The sequence below is a fragment of the Columba livia genome, chromosome 19 (assembly GCF_036013475.1).
Source record: "Columba livia isolate bColLiv1 breed racing homer chromosome 19, bColLiv1.pat.W.v2, whole genome shotgun sequence".
Classification (NCBI taxonomy): domain Eukaryota; kingdom Metazoa; phylum Chordata; class Aves; order Columbiformes; family Columbidae; genus Columba; species Columba livia.
In genome coordinates this window covers 3,171,572-3,195,430 of record NC_088620.1, presented here as the reverse complement: position 1 = coordinate 3,195,430, position 23,859 = coordinate 3,171,572, and the positions used below count along the sequence as shown (strand labels likewise).

Sequence of the window (23,859 nt, the reverse complement as noted above, 5' to 3'; positions counted from 1 at the left end):
TTGTCTGTTTTTTCAAGCCCAGAGGAGTGAGAGGATCTGCTGAGATGCTCTTTGTCTTTGCTCCCCAAGTTCTGCTTCCCAGCGAAGCTGTGCTCTTCCAGCAGAGACGAGAAAGGCAAAGTGTTCAGTGGCAGCCAGCAAAATGTCATTTGCATTCTTCTAGCAAAATCTGCATTCTCCACACTGCTTGTGGGTGTCTGCATATGTATTTAAGAGCTCAGAAGTCTCTATTATAACTTGAACAGTCATGTCTGAGGAAAACAAGCCATTCCAAAATTGAGAGTCTTCTCAGGTGAAGAAAAAGGCCAGAAGTTGGTGACACTGTTGAGAAGGTGTTTTCCTTTGGAAAGCGGCTCTGGAAATGATACCACCTCCACAACAGATCTGCTTTGTGTTTGTGTCAGGACCTGGATCAGCTCATTGTCTTTGCAGGTTTTTTTTTTTTTACTATTAAGCAGCTGAAACTTTCCTGTAATTCCCAGACCAGCAGCAGGGCTCTTTATTTTAGGCTGTGTTGGGTTATACCTACAGGATCTGGGTTAGGAAGACGTCCCTGCTGTCCCTGTTTTGAAGACCATGAACCTTTAATGCCTGGTCATGATGTTCAGGAGGGGAGAAACTCAGCCTGACTCCACTGGTTCACATATTGGGCTGTACCATGGATGGAATCTGCTCAAGTGAATATAATGGCATCAGTGTGTGGGGTGGAGGGATCTTTGCCACCCCAGACCTCCTTGGCTCTTTCCATGGCTCCATCTGCAGAATTGGGGTTTTAACCCTTCGCTGCCTTGCAGGAGGTTGCATGCAGTGAATCTAAAAGGACTTGGCTATAGGGTAAAAGGGCGATGCTGAGCCAAATTCAGCACTGGTGTAATGCTGTGAAGAGGTGAATGTGCAACATCCCTCAGCATGAGCTTGTTTGAAGAAGTGAACAGATATAAAGGCTTAATCCCAAACCTGCTGTCAGGGGTTGTCTCCATCATCTTTAAGGGGATTTGGGTCAATTTCTGTGTGCTTCATATATTTATTACGATGTGTGCATTAGTATTGCTGTCTGTGGATGCATTTTCATACATCACTCAATAGCATGGGTCATTTATCGCTATGACAGTGAGAGCATTGTTATTTTGCCAGGACAGCAGAGCAGTAACAGAGTAATGTCAGCTATAATTTCTCCATTATGGTTATTTGGGTTGGGAAATTCGCATCACCATGGAGACATTTTAATAATAATGAAAAAAAAATTAAAAGCAACTTTTTAATGAGTTGGCAGCTTGTCCAAGTTGAAAGGTACTGTATTGTGGGTTCATAATGAAATTTTGGACATGAACTATTTTGCATAAAAGGCCCAAAACTGTAGCCTGTAATTGGAACCAGGAAGGCGTATGGTCTTGATTCAGTGCTACAGGAGGATTTGTATACAGCAGGAGAGAGATAAAGCTGAGTGCATCCTATGGAAGGCACAGTAATCAGATGCCTGCATTGCCAAATATGTGTCTGTGTCCTAGAGGGAAATCAGGCTGTAATCATGGCATTTAATTACAGGCTGTGAGTCCTCTATTCAGAATACTGCTTTATGCTTCTTTCCAAATGTTGTTTAACTAAGGTGAGGGATATTAACTGGGCACAAACAGTGTGTGTCTCTGTAGGTGTCCTCAGATGTCCCCCCGGGTGTCCTCTCTTTGCAGCACAGCTCATTTCTGACGCAGGCAGCGAGATGCATTTTAAACCCTGGTTTGTTAAGAGAAGTTAAAGCAAGACCCAGGCAGAAAAGAGGAGGAGCTCATGGCCTCTTTGCTTTTGAACTTGCAAGCTTTGCTGTGGTTGGAAGAACTCCCCACTCCTATGTTCCCTGTCCCCTCTCTGGGTCAAAATCCCTGGGATACCATCTAAGAAAAGCCTGAAGGGGTGAGGAAAATTTATTTGAAGCTTACGGGTGCTGAGCTTGACTTTTTTTATGTGGTTTTGTTTGGCTACGGATCTGCAGTTTAAAAACGCTCCATTGTGTTGCTCTGTCCCCTGCGTGCCACCGGCTGCCACACACGGCGATGGTCCCCGGGCAGTGCCCGTGGCCGGGCTGCCCCGCTCTGCCCTGCTTGGAGATTTCCCAAGCAGATACCCAGCGGTACAATGCAATCCTTGTTTTTGAAAGCCTGGACCTTAAAGGAAAGATACCCTGCAAGTCTCACGCTGCTGAAATGCAGCGTTGGAGGAGGTGGTGCCCTGTGGGTACCCTCTGTTTTGATGATAATTTGATCAAGAAAGCTCCTTTACTGAGGTTTCTGGTGGTTTTAAGATGTTCCAAGTTTTTTTTTTGGTTTAATATTCCCAGTCTGAATGGCAGAGAAAACCCAAACGGAGGACTTGTATCCCACATATCCCGCACAGACTGTTACTTGATGCTCATTATTGGCTTGAAATGCATTTTGTTGGTGTTGCAGGGGATTGACACTTCCCTTGTGCAGAGCATTGTCTCTGTACTGACGATACCTGCTCTGTACTTCAATGACTTCAATCCTACAAAACTTGCAGAAATACAGATAGGAATCACCTGAGATCAGGCAGGGTTGCTTTCCTGAATAGAGGAAAAGTTAGGAAACTTGTTTGATGCTCCTTAATGTGCAGACAAATCAGCATATCCTACTGATTGCCAGGTTTATTTCTGTTTTCAGATTTTTTTTTTGTGTTGTTTCGTGTGCATCAACCCTGAAAGCCAAAGCCACAGAATGCTCTGTTCTCATCCGGAACAGACAAAACCTCCTGATGCAACTTCCCTACTCCCTTAAATAAAACCCTTCAATATTGTGTTTGCCTAACTGGCATGGGATGCTTAATTTCCTCTGTCCCTCTGACATCTTAAGTTAATTTGGGAGCCTTATGATATATGAAAGCTTTTTTTGCCTTGTCTCCTAAAAAGCTCTGGAGGTACTGAGGAAGGGTTATATGCAAATAATACAGGTTTAAACCAACAGCTTGCTTCAAACCTCTGTTTCCCCAGCACAATGGTCTCATCCCAAACCAGGAGACGCCCCACCATCCTTTGCTTGCAAGTTCAAATGTGAGGTGGCTTTTGGCTCTGTGACAGATTGCTATAAGGGCTGGAATAAAGGCTTTCTGATCATAAATAAGTGATCCTCAGAGATGCTTGGCTCTGTGTTTGGTTTTTTAATGGGCCAGGTTAGACACTGGTCTATACTGGCTCTGCTGGTGGTATCTACTTTGGGTTGCAGCCCACCCCAGTGCCACATCACAATAGGTTTTGGAGCAAAGCTGGATATTCATCTGGCATCCAAGATGCTGCCCTATATAAATTTTTAGGGTTGCTGATGTGCACACATCTGGCGGGATAAATGAATGTTCTTCCCATGGGTCATTAGACAAGACTGTTTCTGCAGGGATTAATTTTCAAAGAAACCTGACTAACCTCTTTGCTTTTCTGCTCCAGCTTCCCCATTCCCAGAGGACTTCTCCATTCTAACCACTGTAAAAGCGAAGAAAGGAGGTCAGTCCTTCTTGATCTCAATTTACAATGAGCAAGGGATCCAGCAAATTGGTGTGGAGATGGGTAGATCTCCTGTATTCCTGTATGAAGACCATACAGGAAAGCCAGGCCCAGAAGACTATCCTCTCTTTAGAGGCATTAACCTTGCAGATGGCAAGTAAGTGAAACTTTGTGCACAAAGGAAAAAAAAAAGTACATTGTTTATATCAATACCAGCATGTTGAACGTGTTGTGAATAGGGGGTCATGTATTTATAAATGTGTACACACCCATTTGACTACTGCTAAGTGTCCAATTCTTGAACTTTACCCTTTGAATAAATACTTCATATAGAAAAAGTGTGAATCACATACCAGTCTGCAAATTGTCTGACATTGATGGGGAAAAGAACACTGATTTTTGCTGCAAAGGGTCTTACATCAGCTTGTCTTGCAAAACCCACACTGAGTCTTTTGCAGACATAAGGAGGGTGGAAAAAGGGCATAGTTATAGGGAATTATTATTGTGACTTTTTCTCTGCCTCTAGTTGAAGCCCCAACGGGCACTCTGCCTGGTTTGGAGGGATGAGAAGTGAATGGCGTCACCTGTTAATACAGCCATTTCCATTTGAAATGACATCTGTAGGGTCTGCCCAAGGATGATTTTCATGTGTTTGCAGAAAGCCCAAGGCTCTGTGTAACACATCTGTGAACTGTGTTCTTCTAGGTGGCACAGAATAGCTATCAGTGTGCAGAAAAAAAATGTCACCTTGATATTGGACTGTAAAAAGAAGATAACCAAGTTCTTGGACCGAAGTGACCATCCCATCATTGACGTCAATGGCATCATTGTATTTGGAACAAGGATATTGGATGAAGAAGTCTTTGAGGTAAGTCATGACAACTAACAGACCTGGAGATGTTCCACAGAGATGAGGGGCTGGGTTCTGGTTGACGAGGTGTTTACAGCTCATTTTTGAAACTTGCTTTGGATTTTTGCATGATAGAACACTGTTGTATGTAATTTTTTATTAAGTTTGTCTTGATTAGGTAAATACTTCCTATAGTGATGATGAAAGCAGTGGGCCAGATGACCTGTTGGACCGAGCTCCTCCGGTACTCTGGTTTCATGCCCTTGCTGGGGCTCCCACCCAGCCCCTGCGCTGGGGTTCTGCAGGTCTGTAGCTCTTGTGTTCTCAGCGTGTTTAGCATGGGAAGGGCTCACAGGGCTTTCCTTCATCCCTCGGTTATAATCTAGATAAAGTTGCAGGGGCAGTAAGTGAAGGCTGAGGAAAGCAGCTCCCTGGCAAGTCAGTTCACTCTGGGGCTATCAGAATTTGCTCTTTTCCCACGTGGTGGCCATCGAGCCTTGGTTTCTTGCACTGTGACATGAGAGGACTCTGCTCTACAACTTGTTTGGCAGCTCCATCACCTCCCACACAGCGGCTGCTTTCAAAAAGCAAACCGAAATTGTGATGGGTGGAATGTTCCCATGAGCTCCTCTGATTCAGACAAAGAGACAGAGGATTATTTATAGACAAGGTACATATGGTAAAAGTTCTTTCCACAGTTCAGCAGCTTTAATATATGCGTTTCCCTAGCAATTTCAACTTCTATGGTCTGTTGCACTTCTGAGGCTTTCACATGTATGAGAATCTTGTCCCTGATCTTTCTTGAAAGCTAGAATTGCTTCCCTGACATCAGCACCAGTGTAAAGTAACACCTATTGATCTCTTATCTCCTTATTCATATTGCATTTCTGTGGAGGAGGAGTTGCATCTCACCGGCCTCCCCAACCCAGCAAAGGGATGGGGAACATCTATCGGTGGATAAATTAGAGCCATAGCGAAGTCAACTCTTGTCTGCGTTTTGCTGTGGCTCGGAAGGAAAGTTCCAGTCTGTTTAACATTACCAACATCTGGGAGCTGGTCTGCTGTAAACAGAGCAAGAATGCATGGACTGAATACTGCTGCCAAAATCCCACTTACAGAGTTAGAGCTGAATCTCTAAATTGTGTTAAAGTAATAGACGTTCCCTGGGAGGTTTAACAATTAAAATGGAAAGTAAAAGCTGGGTTTAATGGGCACTGGAGTGTCTTTCACAAGTGTTGGACATTCTGCCAGAAATTTCAGCAGTTGTACTGGATGCTGTGTTTTAAGTGGAGTTATTAAAGTAGTGAGCTTTCCTGGGGAGCTGCTGGAGCCAGGGGATCTAGTAGATCTAAGGACGGGGAGTAAAACAGAGCAAGTGTTCCACTCCGCTGGAGCTTGTTGCCTGTTCTGGGTACAAGATGCAGCTACAAGATCATTGCGGGCACTTGCTGAGAACTGGATCATTAGCAAGTATTTTTCATCCTCTGCTTTGTAGCCTATGTACCGATTTTATACAGCATATATATATTAAAAAGATCCCTTTTAGTTCTGGTATTTCTTTGTCACCCTCATCAAACAAAGAAGGTTTTTGGGGTATTCATGCAAGTGCTAATCAAGATATCAACAGCTTTAAACTGAATGTAGTTAATAGGTTTTATGAAGGCAGTGGACTAAAACTTACTTTACTTCATATCTCAGCAACTTCATTGCCTTTGGCCCCTCCTTTCCTCTTTCTGCAAGTCTAAGCAGAAACTCTATAGGGAAAATTGTGGCTCAGAACAGTGGGGAAATGGGTGCAAGCTGTTAAAAGTTTTGCATTCTTGGAAAGCTAGTAATTTCTGGACTGAAAGCAGAATGATGAGATGAAACCGCTGCTGTCCTGTGGGCAAGTGCTCTGCAAACCTGGGCTGGCAAGCTGTCCCCCAGTGTCTTCTGCACCCGTGGGGTTGCCCGGCTCTTGCGTGTTTATCGCTTTTGCTGGAAATTAGAATAATTCAGCTGAGAGTGGGATGGATGGCTTAGGCTGTGGATATCCTCCTTGTTAGGACTGAAATCAAATAGAACCCTGAACGCTTTTGTTTTGAAAGTTGTAATTATTTAAGCTCCAGGTCTGGCTGTGGTCACCATTGGAGCAGCTTTGCCATGTGTCAGTTGAGGGCTCAGATGGGAGTTTGCTCCTGCGCTGCTGCAGAAAAAGACAGGCAGGAAAATTAGAGGAATTTCAAAATATTTCGCTCTAGCACAACATTCTTCCAGTGGAAAAAACGACTTCCTCTCATTAAAATTCAATTAGTTGGGAGGCTGTGTGGATCTCTGTGCAGCCGGGGGAAGGCCGAGTGGGTTTGACAAGGGGCCAAGCCTGCAGCCCAGGTTGTACAAGTTAAGTTTTGTGCTGAGCTGTTGTTCGAAACAGGAGTTTACAAATGTCAGGACAGGCTCTCGCGCCGGGGCTGGGAAGTGGCGGCTGGTTTCAAGCTGTGACAGAGGATGCTGTTGTGAGGCAGCAAAGGGCCTTTTTGTGGAAAGAAGAGGGGAAGAGAAAAGAAATAGCCTGTGGTGAAGGACAAACCCTTTCTCTCTGCTCACAGGCTGTAGAAAGCAGTGTCCCTGTGGCTACGGCAGCACTGGAAGGAAGTCAGAAGACATGTGAACGCATCTCATTTTTAGAGGGATTAACTGTTTCTTTTGATGTGCTTTTTTTAAAACATGTGTTAGAAATCTAGCACAGTCTGATGGTTATGTGTAGGAACAGAGAGAGGATGAGGTTTGGGAAAGTCCCTTTCCCAAAAAGCAAAGCATCTCCTGGCCCGTCAGCCTCGGACTGATGCCTGGTAGCCTGTGCCCACGTAAGAACTGAGAATAAGTTGAGTGCTTGTCAGGCTAAAGCTTTGCCCACTTAAAGGGTTTACTTGCCTGTTCTGTGTTGGCTGCTGCATGTTGTACCCATCAACCATGGCTGTGGGCTTTCATCTGAGGTCATCCTTGGAGGACGCTCATGCCAAGGGATCCCTGCTCCCTACAAAACTTGTTGCTGGGATCAGCGTACAACACCAGTCTGGGCAATCAGGCTCAAATACAGCTTTCTCCCACCCCCAACCAAAACCTGGCAAGGCTTTTAGCAGCTCGCTTAATCCATTTGACCACCACATCCCAGGACCCTGTGGATGGCATCTCCTCATGGGCTGGCTTTTCCAAAACGCTGTTTGCTGTGCTGGTCTGGTGGGAAAGCAGCTCAGCTGGCTCTGGGCTGAAGTCATTCTGGTTTAGCAGATGTGGGTTGAAACAGAGTTCAGGTCCCGGCTCAGTGAGGTCGCTGGTGCTGTACTTCAGTCCCAGGAGTGGCTGAGTTACAGCAGCGAACCGAGAAATCCCATAACCCACACCTGGAGGAGCTTTATGTGTGGAAAGTGCTGCACAGTGTCTATGGCAGGTAAATGTTAGTCTCTGGGCTGGATTAGGTGAACTTAACCCCTTTGCAGTGGTGTTTTGAAGCATCTCGTGTTCCCATGGAAGTTTGGTTTCTGCAGTAACAAGTACTCCAGCCCTGTTTTACTGCTCAGTGTTAATCTGTAGACCTGCACTTCTCAGCGATGGGCTGAGGAACAGAATGAAACTTGTCCAGGCCTTACCAAAGTCCCCGATAGGTGATATCTTCCATATTTCTGCTGAAAATTCCATTTTGTCTTCTGATCTGTCAGGAAGAGACTATTGTGTGAGGCCAATGTGCCTATAAATTACCGCCCAGCACCTGGCTGGCAGAGCTAGCATTGCCATTGTTAAAATTGGACATTGGTAAAAATTGGTTACCAATTGGACATTGGTAAAAAAAGAGTAGGTTTTGGTAAAACTGCTGAGGGATACCCCAGGAAAAAGTGAGTACGTTTGATCTAAATTATTTTTTGGTTCATCTGTTGAAAATTTTGCAGCATCATCCCACAAGGTGTTTTGACTCTCTAGAAATAATGTTTGAGTAGCGTCTGCTTTTGGTGTAGATAAAATTAGTTTTCTCATAAGCGGTAAAGCTTAGTGCATGTGTATATTGCTTTTTAAGGTTTATGTCTTTGTTGGCTCCTCTGGAGACAAGAGGAGCTTATTTTGTGGAGCTGAGTACTATAACTGTGTCTCATTGCTCTCGCTGGTACTGTAAAACCTCTGATCCTGCCAAACATGGTGCAAAGCAAGAGGGTCTTGGACACCTATGGCCACCGGTCTGCCAAGGCAGTGAAACCGTGAGGGGCTGATAAAGTATTTGCTATTAGCTTATGCCAAAGCTTGTCGTGGGATGAGCTACAGCCCATTGCTGAGCTTTGGATGGTGCTGAAAGGATGGTGCTTTTTATTCTCCTTTCTCCTTTGTGTGTTTTTTCTTTATTTGAAGACCACTAGTGAAATCAAGACATCAGAAGCGGAGGGAAAGCAGTTTGGGGTGAGCCAGGGAGCCTGGGCAAGATGCCAGAGCTGCTCTTAGGGCTGTTGAACGTTTCAAGGTGCAACAAGACAAAGCAGAATAGACGCTTCGATGCTCTTTGAGATGTTGGGGCTGTTCAGGTGCTGCGTTGCTCTTGGACTGAAGTGCCAACTCTCTTTTCATCTTTGGCCTGTTTATGCTTAAACACGATTATCACTGCAGTTGATAATCCTGGATTTCATTTCACTATCATCAGAATTTTCTCCCTCCCTTCCCAAGCTCTTGGCTGTAGCATTTCCTGCTCTGAAAAGTGCTCTTGGTTTAAGTTTCTGTGCATTATTTTTCTCAGATTTCTCTGAGGTTATAAGATTGGATCAATAGTTTTTGCTTTAGTGAAAGGTATACAAGTGAAAATAGGGCTCTCACACATGTAGGCACATCTTAATGATATTTTTTGGTGTTTGAGGATGGAGAGGTTTAGGGCTCCACTTTTGCAGGCAGATCTGCTGTTAATACATCAAATATCTGCTATTGCAGGAGGATATCTGTGCCGCTGGTACAATGAGCTATGCGGAAAGCCGAATTGGTGGTAACTGCAGTATTTACAGACTTTCTTCAGCTCGTGGGTACAAATGTACCATGGGACCCTCAGCACCGAATCAGTGTCTGATTCATATCTAGACTCAAATGTGCATCAGTCTTTCCTGTTCACGGGAGGCTCTTGCACAAATTTAAACTGAGTGGTGACAAGGTACAGAGCTCAGGGAATGCTTATTTATTTATTTACAGGAGAAGCAACAAGGTCCCCAATATCCTCAAACTAAAAGCTTCTTAATGACTCCACTGAGGCTTCTGATGCTCGTGGCATTGAACCCATCACGTTCTGCAAGATCTGGGCTTAGTCCAGAGGGTCTGGAAGGAACTGGGCAGAGCTCACGTTTAACTTTTTGTTAACCTTCAAAAAGCATTTTTCTAATTAATTAGATTTTTTACTTATGTGAATTTCTCTGTCAAGATGCACCACAGATACATGCTCTTGTGTATTTTTTTCCTGCCTCGGCAGACTGCTGAAAAAAGCTAATTTACAGTTCTGGCTGCCTGCTTTCCCAGCCCTGCCAAATCTGATTTCACCTCTTTTGCTGTAGAGCCTTTCAGGGAGTCCAAAGAGTCGATGTTTCACACCACCAGCATATATACCATGATGTGAGATGATGGAAAATGAAACCCTCTGAGCCAGCATTAGGGTTCTTTATTGAAGATGTCTGTAGCTTTCCCCAGTCTCCTAATAACTCTCCATTTAGTTGCTGGTTTTCTCGTCATTTCTTCTGCTTTTGTTTTTTTCAAAGAGATGTTCTTCAGTGAAATGGTGCACTTGAGGCATATGGATTAAATCACAGAACTAGGGTCTTCCAGGAGAACGATGCTGCCTAGAAAATGTCTACAATTATTGGACTTTATACCTCTGGATGGGTTTGCAATTAATGGTGAGATGTTTTAGTGCCAGAGTCCAAGCAATGCAGTCAGTGTAATCAAAACCCAGACGTGATATTTGGCTCCAGTTGGCGAGATCTCACCCCCAGCATCGTCTTACATGGGTGCCCAGGGACGTCATCTGGTTTTATCAGCATGTCTGTACCAAGGGAGGGGCAGGACCTGATCCAGAATAAGAATTGCAAAACAGCTTGTAAAAGTTAATCTGTGCTTCAGGTGGTTTCGTTTCAATCCTAAAGTGACACCATTTCATCTGACCCCTATCTGTCAGGTGCCAGCAGTGAAAGTGAGAATTTGGGTGGAAACATCAGATTAATTGTTTGCATACACTTTGCTGAAACTCTTGTTTCGCATTTAGATTTGCTGGGTAATTGGCAGTTTAGTTATCTGGACCGTGGTCAAGCTTTGCGACTGGGTCAGGCTTGCCTGTAATGATGTAGCTTTATTAGTAACGATTACAAAATATACATATTAAATACTTATTTTTTGTTTGTTTTTTGGTTAGTGTTACATTCAATTTCATAAACTGAAAGAAACAGTGTCTTGGTGTGTGTAGGTAATTACTGCAGTTTGCTGGTATGGAATGCCTTCAGGACTCTGATAGCATACAATGCATGGGGAGATGTGCTTTGTTATTCAAACAGACCAGAAAAGTGCTTTTATTGATGCTTAGCAGTCAATGCAGTGCATCATTTGTTTTAATACGGCCAAGTTAAGCATCAGCCTAGGAAGCTGCATGGTCTCATTGCTGCTGGTGGTTTGTCCGGAGTCAGACCCCAGCCTGACAGGAGGACCCACAAGGTTTCCATCTCCAGATGGATGTTCTTGGGTGGTACCTTCAAGATGATGGGCGTCACTTACTGGGGCTGCTTCTAAGTTGCAGCATCATGTTGTGCTGAACAGACTCTGACTGCTGCAGGTCTGAATTTCAGTTGCAGACACCTGCATTAGTTTAATGTTAACAACCCTCCTCTGGATCTTTGCACAGCATGGACTGTAATTTAAAAAATAAGGGAGAGAGGTGGTACTTAAGCTGTACTGATCTTATTTGAGGTAGTGATAAGGGGAAGCTGTGGTTATCCAAAGCATTTTATATTCCCTGTGTCCAGCAGAGGAGATACCAGGAGGACTCTGGATGGGAGGAGATGGGGAGAAAGCAGAATCCTGGGAACCTGGCGGTCTGTATTAGCGCTGTGCTTGGCTGCCCGTCCTGGCCTCACTGCCGGTGTGTACTGTTAGTCTAGAAAGGGGATTTAATCCTTTCGGTGTCATCCTGAGTAAGGGTTTTTTAATTGATGCTTCACTGTGCAATCCCATTTGTGCAGTACCTGTGGGCAAGTGTGCTCAGTCTGTTTAGTATAGAATTCTCTTAGATATAGGTTGAGTATCTGGAGTGCAGCACTGAGGAACCTGGTGGTGAGATGCAGCTTGCAGGGAGCCCTGCTCGCTGGTCACAATCCTGAGTGCAGCAACAGGCTGGTGTTGTCCATAAATGAGATAAGGTACCCGACCCTGAGCAATTGCTTGTTGAGGTGTCACTCCTCACAATTTTGTTAGCAAAGCCTGATGTGAATGCCGAGGATACTGGGCACTTAGAATCATTAAAATCCAGGGTTAATGCCTTCTGTGAATGGCCAGTGAAGGGCATGGGATGTCAGCCTGATCTGAGGAACTGCTGGCTTCCCTATCACCTCCTGGACACCAGTCACAATAACTCCAGGGGCTACTGGAGTGGAGAAATAAACAAGTTTTTTATTATTATGGTTTAAATAGGCAAGTTTTGGAGCCTGGTGGTTGCCTTATGAGGGACTCGTACAGGCTAGCTGGTTTGGATGGATTTTTGCTGTTTTGGAGGGGGTAGGCAAGGATGCTGAGGGGGGCAGAACTGGCAGTGGGAGGGATGCTAAGGGATGGTGTGCAGGGCTCTCTGTCACCACTGTCATCTTGGGCTGTGACATGGAGAGGACAGGCAGGCTGTTGTCCGAGTCTTTCTGACCTGGGGTACCTTCTGAAAGTGGGGTAACTGAGTGGTCTCTACAAAGCAAAGCTCATCTTTCAGAAACAATTTCCACCCTTAGGGATTTTGGGGCTCGGGTGGCAGGATTGTCTGATTGTTCCTGACACTCACCTGGCAGAGTTTTGTATTTAAATGCCGGCAGGCAGCAACCCAGGCAGGCTCGTTATCTGTGATGGATGCTCTTAGGTGTAGCATCATTACTCTTGCGGTTGATGGCTTCGTTTGTAGCTTGCTTCCCCGCTTGGCTCGCGGAAGGGAGGAGGAGGGGGCTCGGTTCCTTCCATGGAAACTCTGAGGTGCAGGAGGCTGATTGCTGAGCCCAGACGGGGTGATGTAATGCTGGAAACCTGCTCTTCTCCGGTGACATCATGCCAAGGTTTATGGTGGCGTTGTGGACACGGGTGTCTATTGGGAGCAGGCAGCAGGGGCAGAAAATGCACCGCAAGGGGATCCGAGGTGTGTTAGAAAGGCACCCAAGGGGAGAGCAAATGGGCATGTTTGGGAAAGATGATTTTCTTCTGGTTGAGTGTGGGGGGAAAAGCCAAATACTCGTGGTATTGGGGAGAAGTTTCCAGCTGAACTTTGTTGGCAGCATCGCTGTGCAATATGGAAAAGTGATTATTGAGAGCAGAGAGCGATAGCAAGCCACCAGCCCCAATCAGTGCATGTTTCCCCTTGCCTGCTAATTTGGGAACCTTGTTCTGTGTGGGAAGTGACACACCAATTAATCTTATTTGCAAAAAAAAAAAAAAGTGAATTTCTGCGACAGATGCCTGTGGATAGGAAAAAATCCTCTTCTGTATACAAAAAGCTTGATAGATTTGCATTGTTGCAGCAGACTGTTGTAGAAGTACAGGCTTGTCTGAGCCAAACTCATGGGAGAGACACTGCGTTGAGGAAGAGGATGGTGAGCACTGAGCTCTGCTGGCCAGGCAGGGGAGGTGGGCTTGTTCTTGTTGACCTGGCAGTGCTCAAGCTGATGATTCTTTGAAATTCAGGGCTTTATTGCTTTGTAGGATGCTGTTTGAAGTCTGTCATTTATCTAAACTAGGGTTTTACATACATGGCATCTCACTGCAGTAAGGACAGAGTAAACCTAGCGTAGAAAAGACCATCCTAACATAGAAATCTCTGAGTTGACTTTGTGTTCAACCCATTCCCTTGCCATTTAGGTATGAACAAATGAAACACATGTTCCTTACACATGGTGAGGCCTTTTTATTTTATGTTTTTGAGGCAGTCTGGGCTGCTTGCCAAAGCCCAAAGGAAAATGCGAGCCCACTCCAGACATCCCCAGCGTGCAGGTGTAGTACTGACTTCGACAGAGCGGGCAGGATCGCATGTATATGTTCACAATAAATACATCACCCTGGGGATGGGAGCTGGAAGAGGGTATTCCTAATGAGTTGTGCAGAATATTGGATGGGATTTGTGTATTTGTGTGTATGTGTGTTTTCTATTCCCTCCAAGAACACGGAAAAAAAGCCTCTAACCGTGGCCTCGTTGTTCTCCACACGTAGCCCCATACTGGCTGTGGTTCAGGAGGTCAAGTCTGCTTGAACAAACAGTGCTTTGGCCACTGAAGTGAAATGTGTGGGGAGATGAGAGAATTTGTGGTGAATATTACTTTTGTGCCCTGTTCTCTGCTCTGGAATGTGTGCAAACATAGCAAAGGTTTTCCTGAGGCTTTGATGCCTCGCATAAGCAAATTTATCTGCAAACTATATTTACTCTCTTCCAGCCTGCTGCTCGGAGCACTGAAATCTGAGCAGTGATGCTCAGCTACTGCTGGTCACGCTGCATCCGTTCCTGTTCCTTAGTGGGTTTCGTTCAGATGACCATATTTCTGGGTTGAACTTCACATATGCAAACCCAGCTCCTTTCTTTGGGATGAAAAAGCTGGGATGGTGCCCAATTAGTTTTGTTATGGGAGCTGCGTGGGATTTTGTGTTGAAACACAAGGTTTTTTTTTGAATGCTGAATTTGTGATGGGAGATGCTGCACAGATGTTTTCTTGCAGGAATTAAATAGAAATCCTCTTTAATGGACAATTAGCAGTATTGGAATACAACTGCAGATGTACTGTGGAGCATGGAGGTGAGAGGTGTGTGAACATGGAAAGGGAGTCAGTCCAGTTTCCTGGAGAAAGGGAGGGTGAAGGGTGTATGGATGAGAGGTGTTATGCCCACATGTGCTCAGCTGTCGATTTCCAGCTCTTTCCTGAGCAGCACTGGCCAAATTTGCAGCAATGGTGGGAAATAGCAATAGCAACCTGCACTAAAGTTTCCTTCTCAGGTGGTCCCAGCAGATGTCCTGTTCCATGCTCCATGGCTTGGCAATTGTCGCCTGCCAAATGCAGGAAAATTCTTTCCCAACCAAAATTTGGTGTTAAGTTGAATTTTGAGTGTGTCAGCAGATATCCCCATAGCTAAGCAAGTAATCCCACTTACATCCTGAGATAACTTTGGCAGCCAGGTCTATTTTTTTCCCCCCTTCCCTTTAATCCATAAAACCTGGATTCTGTATTTACCTCCTGGGGCAGAAAACATTCCAAGTCCTGATTAAAAGCCTCTGTGTATACAAACCCCTTGATCCTCAGCCTCCTTGGTGCGGAGGGCTAAGGATGAAACTTCAGGATCGATCTTGGGCTTGTGGCCGTCCAAGGGATGGAAAAGCCCATCTGTGGGGTTGAGAGCATGGCAGCTCGGCTTCCAGATTAATTCAGCTATGAGGAAAAACAAAAATGGAGCAAAAGCAAGGAGATGTGTTGCTTTTAGGTACCTTAGTGCTCAAAGAGCTCGAGCGGTTGTGGGATGGGAGCAGGAAGCCCCAGTGTGCTGCTGGAAGCAAAGAGCTCTGGTGATGGAAATGAGCCCAGACTGGGGGAGTTTGAGGCTTTCCAAAGGGAGCCATGGGCTTTGGAGCCAGCTGAGGACTTGCCTGGGGTTTCACACTGGAGTTTTGGAAGTGTTTAGGGAGCAAAGATGGGGCATCCGCAGACTGGCAGTGTGGGGCTGCCCCTGGTTGCCCTCATAGCAGCATTGGGAGTTGTCTGATGGAGCTGCAAAATGCCAGCTGCTGGGTTTGACCATCATGGATGGTTATGGCTAGATGTTTGATGGAGACTGTAGGTTGAGTTTTGCTCTTCCTTTTCTCTACCAAGACCAGCTGCTCCTCAAGTCTCTCTTGAGACTGTTCATCACCTTCCACCGACCCTCTGTTTCCCTCTGCATCTCCCACCTCCATCACAGCCAGCGGTGGGAATGAAGCCCAAAGCTTTCTGGATTGTTGGGACCAACACCTCCCAGGCAAGACACCGTGACTCTCTATACACAGGGCTGAGTAAAAACCGAGTAACTGCCCCCACTTTGGCTCAGCTCAGCTCCAACAGCAAATTTTCACATGTGTAACTTAAGCCAAGAGCTTCGCTTTACTACATATTTTCCACTGTGAGAGAGTCCCCTTTACAATACTCTGGCGTATCCAGCTTCGTGTGGGCGGTGCAGCCAGCAGAAGCTGATCTTGTTCCTAATTTTCCATAGATGAAAGGGAAATAAATCAACGTGAAACCGGAGCCAGGAAACGGCAACGTTCGGCGCGGAGGGGGAAGACGCAAAAGAGCAACGCCGTGATGTGCCGTGCTGCAGCTTGTAATGAGGGGGAATCTGTTTTTAAACTATCCCTTATGGTTCACACATATGTCATTGAAAAAATAGCTTCTATAGGGAAAAGCCAGCCCTTTAGCTTGGCTATTAGTGGATTATTTGATTTGGATGGAGAAGGGAAACTTGGAAGGGTGTGATCAGCCCTTGGCAAGGAGGTGACATCAGGAGATGAAGGTGGATGGGGAAGTGCAGCACTAAATGAAATGGTAAAGAAAATAAGGAACTTGAGTTATGTGGTCAGGTCTGCATGACCGCAAGAAGAAATGGGAAGGTTGGGCAGCCTTGGACAGCTTTGCGGGCTCTAATTTGAGTTTACGTGGAGTTTTTGGAGGCTGCATGCTCCCCTACAGGCTGCATCTCCTCTGCGATAAAAATGTTGCAATTTCCTTATGTTCTATGAGAAACGTAGGCTGGGTAGAAAGACCTTGCCCAGAGGTGACCCTTGAGCTGGGGACACCAGACAGGCTGTGGGGCACCTTGGGCCCTGTTGCAATGGGGTGGTCACAACTGGGACCTGGAGAGTGGTGGCACTGGTGGGGAAGAGCAGGGCTGCCCTGGGCAGTGGAGGACAAGGGGACATGGGGACTTGGGTTTCTTCCAGGGATTCCTAATGAATGCAGTGAGGAAAATGGAGAAAATTGCTTTTTTGAGCCTGATCTATGGAGCGCAGGGTATTGAGTATACGCTGCAGAAAGGCAGAGCTATTTGGAATACACCAGACGCAAAATGAGGGTGCTATTTCAAAATTGCTCATTGTTTCATCTTCTCTCTCCCTCTCAGCTTTATTAACTGCTAGTTAAAGGGCTGGCAGATCGTGATAGACAATGACATCCATTCATTTTGTCCTATTTATTTCTCAGAGGCCTGGGCTGGGCTCTCATGATGGAGTTTTTTTTCCTAATTACCATGCTGGACAGTGGAAGGTCAGACTGATACTATCCTCCCTTTATGTAAATGCCTCCCACAAAGTGCAGGCTATCAGTTAATGTAGCTTCCCAACCAGCCCAAATGTGAGTTTTGGGGGATGCTGTTGTCCCAGCAGTGCTGAGTCTGTCACCCCAGCATCAGGGCCCCACCAATGCAATTAGCACCCTGGTAAAGGGTGCTTGCACTGATGTGAAGTCAAACTTTGCTTGGTTTTGGTACCTTCCCAGACTGGCCCAGCAGTTGCTATGGCCGGTCGGTGGGGTCTGAGCTGTGCTGTCACACCGGGCACTTGTGACAGATGTCACAGGCAGCACCGCTTGTCACACCATCCTCTTGTTTCATCCTTGCATGAAGTTTTCTTTCCTTGGTCGTCAAGAGGACACCACAGCTGCAAAATCCCATTGCCAGGTGCCTCCTGAGTTGTCCTGCTTAAGTGTATCCCTGGAAGCAAATTTTCTGAGCAAGCATAAAGATCTTTTTTTTTTTTTTTAATAGTCTAATTTGCTGCTTTCCAAGTGTTCAGAAGCGTAATCTGACTTGATGCTTCAATTAGGGAACAAAAACCACACCATGTGAATTGACCTGAGCCAAATCAGCTCCTATTGGAAAACAACCGGAACTGCCCGAAAAATCTTCTGCTGTGGAGTTATTCACACTTGTTATTTTTGCAAACAATTTGGAATAGACAATAACTTAAAGAAAAGGAGGAAAGAAAACAGTGTTTAAATTCTGCATAGATATCTGATAGTTTTGGGTTTGTTTTTTTAAATAATCTGTTGCTATGAAGTCACTCTGGGCTGGTGGTGTTAATATACTGAACAACTGGTGGGTGCATCTATTGAAGAACACCTATGAACTCAGCAGTGTCATTTGAGTTGTTTTTAAAGCATTATTTTCAAGGCTATCCTATAGGTTTACACTATCCCTGCCTCAGCATTTGTAATAGTCATATAGTGACCATGCTATAAAGGTTGTATTTGGGCTAGATGTACAGACAGTGACAACAGAGTACATGGTGATTGTGGGACCTCTATTTTTAGTGATCAACGTTGTAATTTGTGTGGTGCATGACATAAATGCTGATTTTTAAGTTCCCAAATGAAGAGTTTGGAGGCAGAAATCACAGCGTGGCAAGCTGCTGTGTGGTCATACAGGGAAAAAATAACTGCCCGGGTTTGATCCTGGTGTGTTTGCTGGAGAGCCAGTAATGATTACAAGTCTGTTGTGCAGATGAATATGAGCCGCTGTCTTTGAGTAAAGGCTCATCCAAGGTTGCCTGGGGGCAATGCCATCCTGAACGTGGCCAGCATCTGATGACAGGTAGCACCAAACCCTTGGGCTTTGCTGTGTCCTGTGATGTTCCTCTGAGAGCTGCTGGGTATTGAGTGTATGCTGCAGAAAGGCTGGCTGAGATCTGGAGATGCTTGGTTTTCTTCTCCATTCTTCTTGGGTCTGGAAAACTGAGGAGGAGAGGGTGTTTTCCATCTATAGGCAGAAATGCAAGAAGAACTGCTTATTTTGTGGTGCTTCAGCTCATCTTTTTCCAGTTACTGTGGGTACTGGGAATCTCAGAGATGCCTTGAGATTAGTCAGGTCTAGATTCCTTCTAATTTGTGTCTCGTGGTTGCTTAAACTTACTGTAGGAATATTAAATAGATGAGTTTTTGTTGTTCATGCCTGTATTTGATCAGATGTGAACTTGCTGCAAAGCCTCCCCTCAGACAATGGGCTTGTTTGATGACTTTCTTTTACCTGGCTGTTGCCATGACATTTATAGGAGTTTAATTATCTTGAGCCTTTTTCCCTTCTGTCAGAAGTGATGGAAATCAGCTATCGGATTCAAGAGTTATTGAGATAGACAGGCACACCTGTGGCTGCACAAAGAGATCACACATGACTTGCTTTCAGGGGAAACCAGCCAAAAAAATGCATTGCTGTCCTAATGAATTCATTAAAGGAGAATGCTCCCTCATGTGTTAGTGTAAACCTTCGAATTCAGTAACTCTGTGTGGTTTCTGGTGTGCAGATGAATATTTAGCTGCTAGCAGTTGTAATTGCAGAGGTGGCCAGAAGGCTGGGTTGCTGCTTTGGTGAAGGTGTTTCCCTCTTGCATGGTTGCTCTGTGTACAACTCTCCTCCAAGTATTTCCTCCAGGTAGGATCTAGTTCTGCTGCATCTCCTTGTGCTGGCAAAACCAACAGAATTTGTTCTGCCCAACTGAAGGGAGGCAACATTTAAGATCCTACTTAAGGAGCATGCACAGATCAGGTCTGCTAAGGACCTACACCAGGTCTGACCTTAATATCACACACATTCCCTCAGAGATGGTGCAAGTGTCCAAGTCCTCCTGCCAAGCTGGCCCTGCACGCAGTGTCTGAACCTGCTTTTCTCTCATTCCAGCTCTTCTCAGAACTGGGTTTCCTATTTTTTCAGTCAAAACTGGAGAGGGGAAAAGAGTCAGACTGTTTACCATGTTCATGGGAGTTTTGGAGCAGCCAAAGAAAATTGAGTCACTTTGGAAGGGTTCTCTGCAGTCAGGTTTTTTACCTCTTTTTATGTTTTTTTTCTCTTCACTCTTGCCCTGAAATAGAAGGAACACCTTTGCCTGGCCAGCAGCTCAAAAATAAGCCAGGAAAGGCGTTATTTCTTCCAGTCAAGCCTGGTTAGTAGCATGTTCTAGACAGATTGCGTTGCAAGGTTTCCATCCCACAGCTATGAGAAGCTCTGGGGCCTTTGGTGACTCAGTTCCAGCTGACCAAAGGACTCCAGCTCCTGTCCCTTTTCTCTTCTTGGGGAAAGTGTTACTGTAAGAGATCTGTAAATGGTCTTTAGGAGAGGACTGTCAGCTGGGGATGTCCCCAGCTGGCCAGGAGAGCCACAGCAAGCTGCTCATTGTAGATGGATGCAGCTCTCCAGCCCCGAGGTTCCCATTGGAGCTGGTGTTCACCAGCTGAGGATTTGGGCTTCTTGCACTGCTGGGGCTGAAATAAGAGCACTGGTGGGTACCATGAGCAGGTTGTGACTTGGCTTTGCCTCTGCTGCAAGTGATGGAAATCCCCAAAGATTATTAGTGTGTGGCGTGGGTGCAAGGGGGTAAATGGGACACGCTCAGCTGGCTTCAAGCTGGCCTGAGTCAGCCCTTCAGAGAAGGGGTTTGGGGCTGGCACAGAGCCCGGGTGTCCTCCATAGGGGCTGGGTGGTTTTGTGGTAAGATCAGAGCTTCTGGTGGGGGTGACAATCCTGCCAGCGTGGGCTGCTCAGGCTGCTTTGGGGTCCGTCCCTGCGGACGTGGCGGTCGGTGCTCTGGTGGAAGACGCGTGCTCGGCTGCGGAGGCGATGCCCGGGCTCCGTGAACACCCACGATAGCTGCGTTTGATACATCCCAGCTTCGCAGGAAGAGGCGGGATAAGGATTAAGCCTTGGCTTTGGGAAAGCTGCTGGGAATATGTGCGGCTTTAGCAGGGTGGAAACTAAGTCATTAGGAAGCTGGTCTTTCAAAATTCTCCAGATCTGGTTGCTTTCCTCCTCCATCAGTGCAGGCGCTCAAGTTGGCAGCGCTTAACATCTGCATCTATAGGTATCACACTTAAATATAGGTGCTTAGATACAAAACATGAATGTGCAAAACACCGTTGGCTGCATTTTGAGCTCAGAAGTATGCAGATGGTGTGCAAAGGGAGTATGGAGAAAGGTGTCCTTGTCACTCAGGTACCACGTGAGGTGGAAGTACTCTCAAAGTATCGTGTTTCTGTGTAATAATTAAAGAATATATGCTAACATGCCTGTGCTGAGTGATAGATTTAGGGTATGCAACCTTAAATCTGATATTTCCAAAATTTTTGAACCCTTGCAGCTTTATTTTTTAACTGTGTACGTGTGCGCACTGGCAGGTTGCTATTAAAATAAAAATTGCACTTCAGCCGTGTGGTCTCACATTGACATCTGTCAAGTTTATCAGCAAGCACAGCACATGTGCATGGGCACCTGCATGCATGTGTGCATGCGTGAAAAATCTATTATGGGTATCCTAACGTGCAGCTGCTACCTTAGAAAATATTTACTTCATTGTGATGAAATTTGAACTAGAAGTCGTGCAGTTCAATAGAAACGTGTGGTTTGGATTCCTTGTACTTCACATGTGTTTCTAATCTGCTGGGGGGGGTCAGACATCTGCTCAGAACACATAATCTATAAAAAAAGAAAGTTTAAAAATGTTCATTTTGCAAATAAAGTCTGACTTTACAATAGGAAAATGAAATGTGAGAGTCATGTCCTCTCTTTATTTGGGCGGAGAGAGGTGGGACTGTCAGGCTTTTCTTCTTTTTGCCTTTAAAAACCTGAACTGTGTGCTATTGTTTTCCCCTCTTTGCAAGATAGTGCAGTAATCTCGTATTTTTGCGTGTGTTACCTTGGTGCTTGGTCAGGCTGTAGAGCAGGAGGGAATATAAAGTTGCCTTTTGTCACACCAGTCTTCACTACTCGTCTGTCTGTCTGTCCTTCCAGGCAGGGGCTGCAGAGTAGGGGAAGCTATTTGGTCACATCCCGCTTTCCGTGTCCGTAACTGATTGTTTCACGCCCCAAAATCCTAGCAGATAGATAGTGGTTTGTTTGTTTAACAAATATATAAAAATAGCTGGTGGAGCTGAGCGTCTGAGCATGACGGCTGTTGATTTAAGGATATCTGTCTCTTTGGGTGTTTTTAGCAGGTCTTTGTATTCGCTTTATTTTTTAAGACATCTTGGCTGCCTTTTCCTTTCCTGCAGTCTCTACCGCTTGGCTGCTGCTTTGCCCTGGGCGTACCTTCCCGTCCCATCAAAGGAGTTCAGGGTGTTTGTGCTCTCTCAAAAGAGGAGGAATGCAGACAAATCAACAGCGGGGTGATGGCAGCAGCTTTAAGAGGGACCTGGGTTAACAAGGGAGCTTAAAGTGGAAGGGAAAATCAAAGCTTGCAAATACTCAGTTCCAGAGGACTTTGGTGCATGACGGTGATGCCACCACGTTTGCAGCAGCTGATGTAAGGCAGCCTGCACAGAGCTGGAAGGCTTGAGAATAAACAGGAGCCGAGGAGTCATTTCAGCTCTGGGTGGGTCCTGCTCCCTTGTGCAGTTAGCTGCGGCAGTTATTAAAAGTACTCGCCCATTTTGCAGTGCAGCCCGTGGAGCACGCAGCCGCTGTCTGGTGGTTTGCAAGCACCAGACATGAGTCAAGGGAAACCTGGACGTGTCCCCCGGTACGTGCGTGGGACGGATGCTGCCTCCCGCTCGGCACTGCCTGACCTGGGATGCTCCTGCGGGAGCTGCTCAGCTGGTGGCATGAGGATTTTTTCCTATATTTCCTTTTTCTCCCTTTCATTTGCCCCATTCTGTGCCTCTTGTGCATCCCAGCTCCGCAGGTCCTGCCCCATCAGTGCTGCGTCTGGAGGGCTGCATGGGTCAGACCTGCTCAGAGATGCTGTGCTGCACCTGTAGTGGCTTTTCCAGCTCTGAAACAAAAACCCTGGAGAAAAGCGTTGCCGTGTTAGCCTTGGAGTAAATACTTTGTAGATTTGATGCTTGCTGTGCTTCTGCCAATGCCACCTGTTTTCCAAGCTGCCCCTTTCTTAAGGATTGTTTTTCTCTCCACCCTGTGCCCCTGTGTCTTTAATTAAATGACAGGTTGCTAATCTGCCTTATCTGGTTTTTCTGTCTGTTTGGTAAATTTTTGAACAAAAACTGCCCTCCAAGCTCTAGGCATCAGCTTTTACCTAGGGAAGACTTGCCGCCCACTGGAAGTAATGCTCATTTATGACTTATGGTGAGGACCATGGGGTGACAAACTCTGCAATGCACATGGTGCTTCATCTGAGCGCTGCAGCCCCCTTCAGCTGGCTCAGGGCTGAATAAGGTGAAGAACAATTGCCTCAAAGCAGCCCCAGAGCTTTTTGGGATCTTCAGACTGGTGATTAGATGTCTCCTCTGAAAGGATGGAGGTTTCAAAAAGTAAAGTGCCTGGGGATTAATCGGTGTTGGCAGTGAAGGGATGGGGAGCTGGTGCAGGGAGGATGGGGCTGTGTCAGTCCAGTTGGTGAGTCTGGAGCTTCGGGCTCTTGCCCCATCATTAAACAACCATATGAGCTTGGTCACATTTTTAGTCTTGTCCCTGTTCTGTTCTTTTCAAGGCATTGCCAGTCACTATGTGAGAAGCTCTTGGGGTAGGATGTGATGGTTAAGTGGACAGGGGATAGCAGAAGGCTGAGAAAGGGGCGATTGTGAGATGTTACGTGGGACTGGATGAGCCAAGGGGCTCTGGGCTGCCAGGATTTGGTGAGGATTCCAGGGACAGCAGTAGAAAGAAGTTAGCAATGATTAATGGGTCTGACAAACTCAGTCGTTTGGAAAGGCAAAAAAAACAATCTTTCACCCATTACAAATAGGAAACTGGAATGAATGGTGGATGGGTCCGTCTGTTGCCTGTAAAGCAATGTTGTGTAAATAATCCATACTGCTGCTGAATACTGTGTATATTGTCTTTGGGAATTAGCTCTGCGTTGTCACTTAAACAAAAAGGACTTTGGCATAAGCCCTGGCTTTGCATTTGCTCTGGTGAGTGCAGAGGGTGCTCAGCTGCTGCTGGGGAGTGTTTACACTAGGGCCGGGTGTTGTTGACATTGTGTGGTTATGAGAGCTGGGGATGGGGGGGAAGTAGCTGCCTGGAAATTAAGCTCGTATTAGTGTCTCCTGCTTTGCTAGTGACTCGAGTCCTTGACTGGTATTTGGGTATTGGCAAAGCGACAGCTTCTTCAGGAGAGCTTTCCAGAATTAGCAAAGCCATCTGGCTTTTGTTCTCCTCTTAGAGAATCGCTTGTCCTTCCCTTCCAGTAACGAATTGTTGATAAACTGCTCATAACTTGTATTGTAATATTACCCCGACGGACCTACAGCATATCACAGTCTCTGCAAGCCTGTACAAAACACAAACGCCCCAAAAAGCCTCTTGTCATAGAAGCCACAGAGCAGCTGAC

General features: G+C 45.9%; 1 protein-coding gene across 3 annotated transcripts in view; it reads left to right on the top strand.

Moving 5' to 3' along the window:
• COL5A1 (collagen type V alpha 1 chain) overlaps positions 1–23,859 on the top strand; it is a 137,851-nt gene that overhangs the window by 31,654 nt on the left and 82,338 nt on the right. For all 3 annotated transcript variants that reach the window (XM_013370608.3, XM_021279999.2, XM_065035641.1), the window contains exons 3-4: positions 3,446–3,659; positions 4,208–4,370. In XM_013370608.3, coding sequence (XP_013226062.2) covers positions 3,446–3,659; positions 4,208–4,370 — 377 coding nt within the window. The remainder of the gene's footprint in view (positions 1–3,445; positions 3,660–4,207; positions 4,371–23,859) is intronic.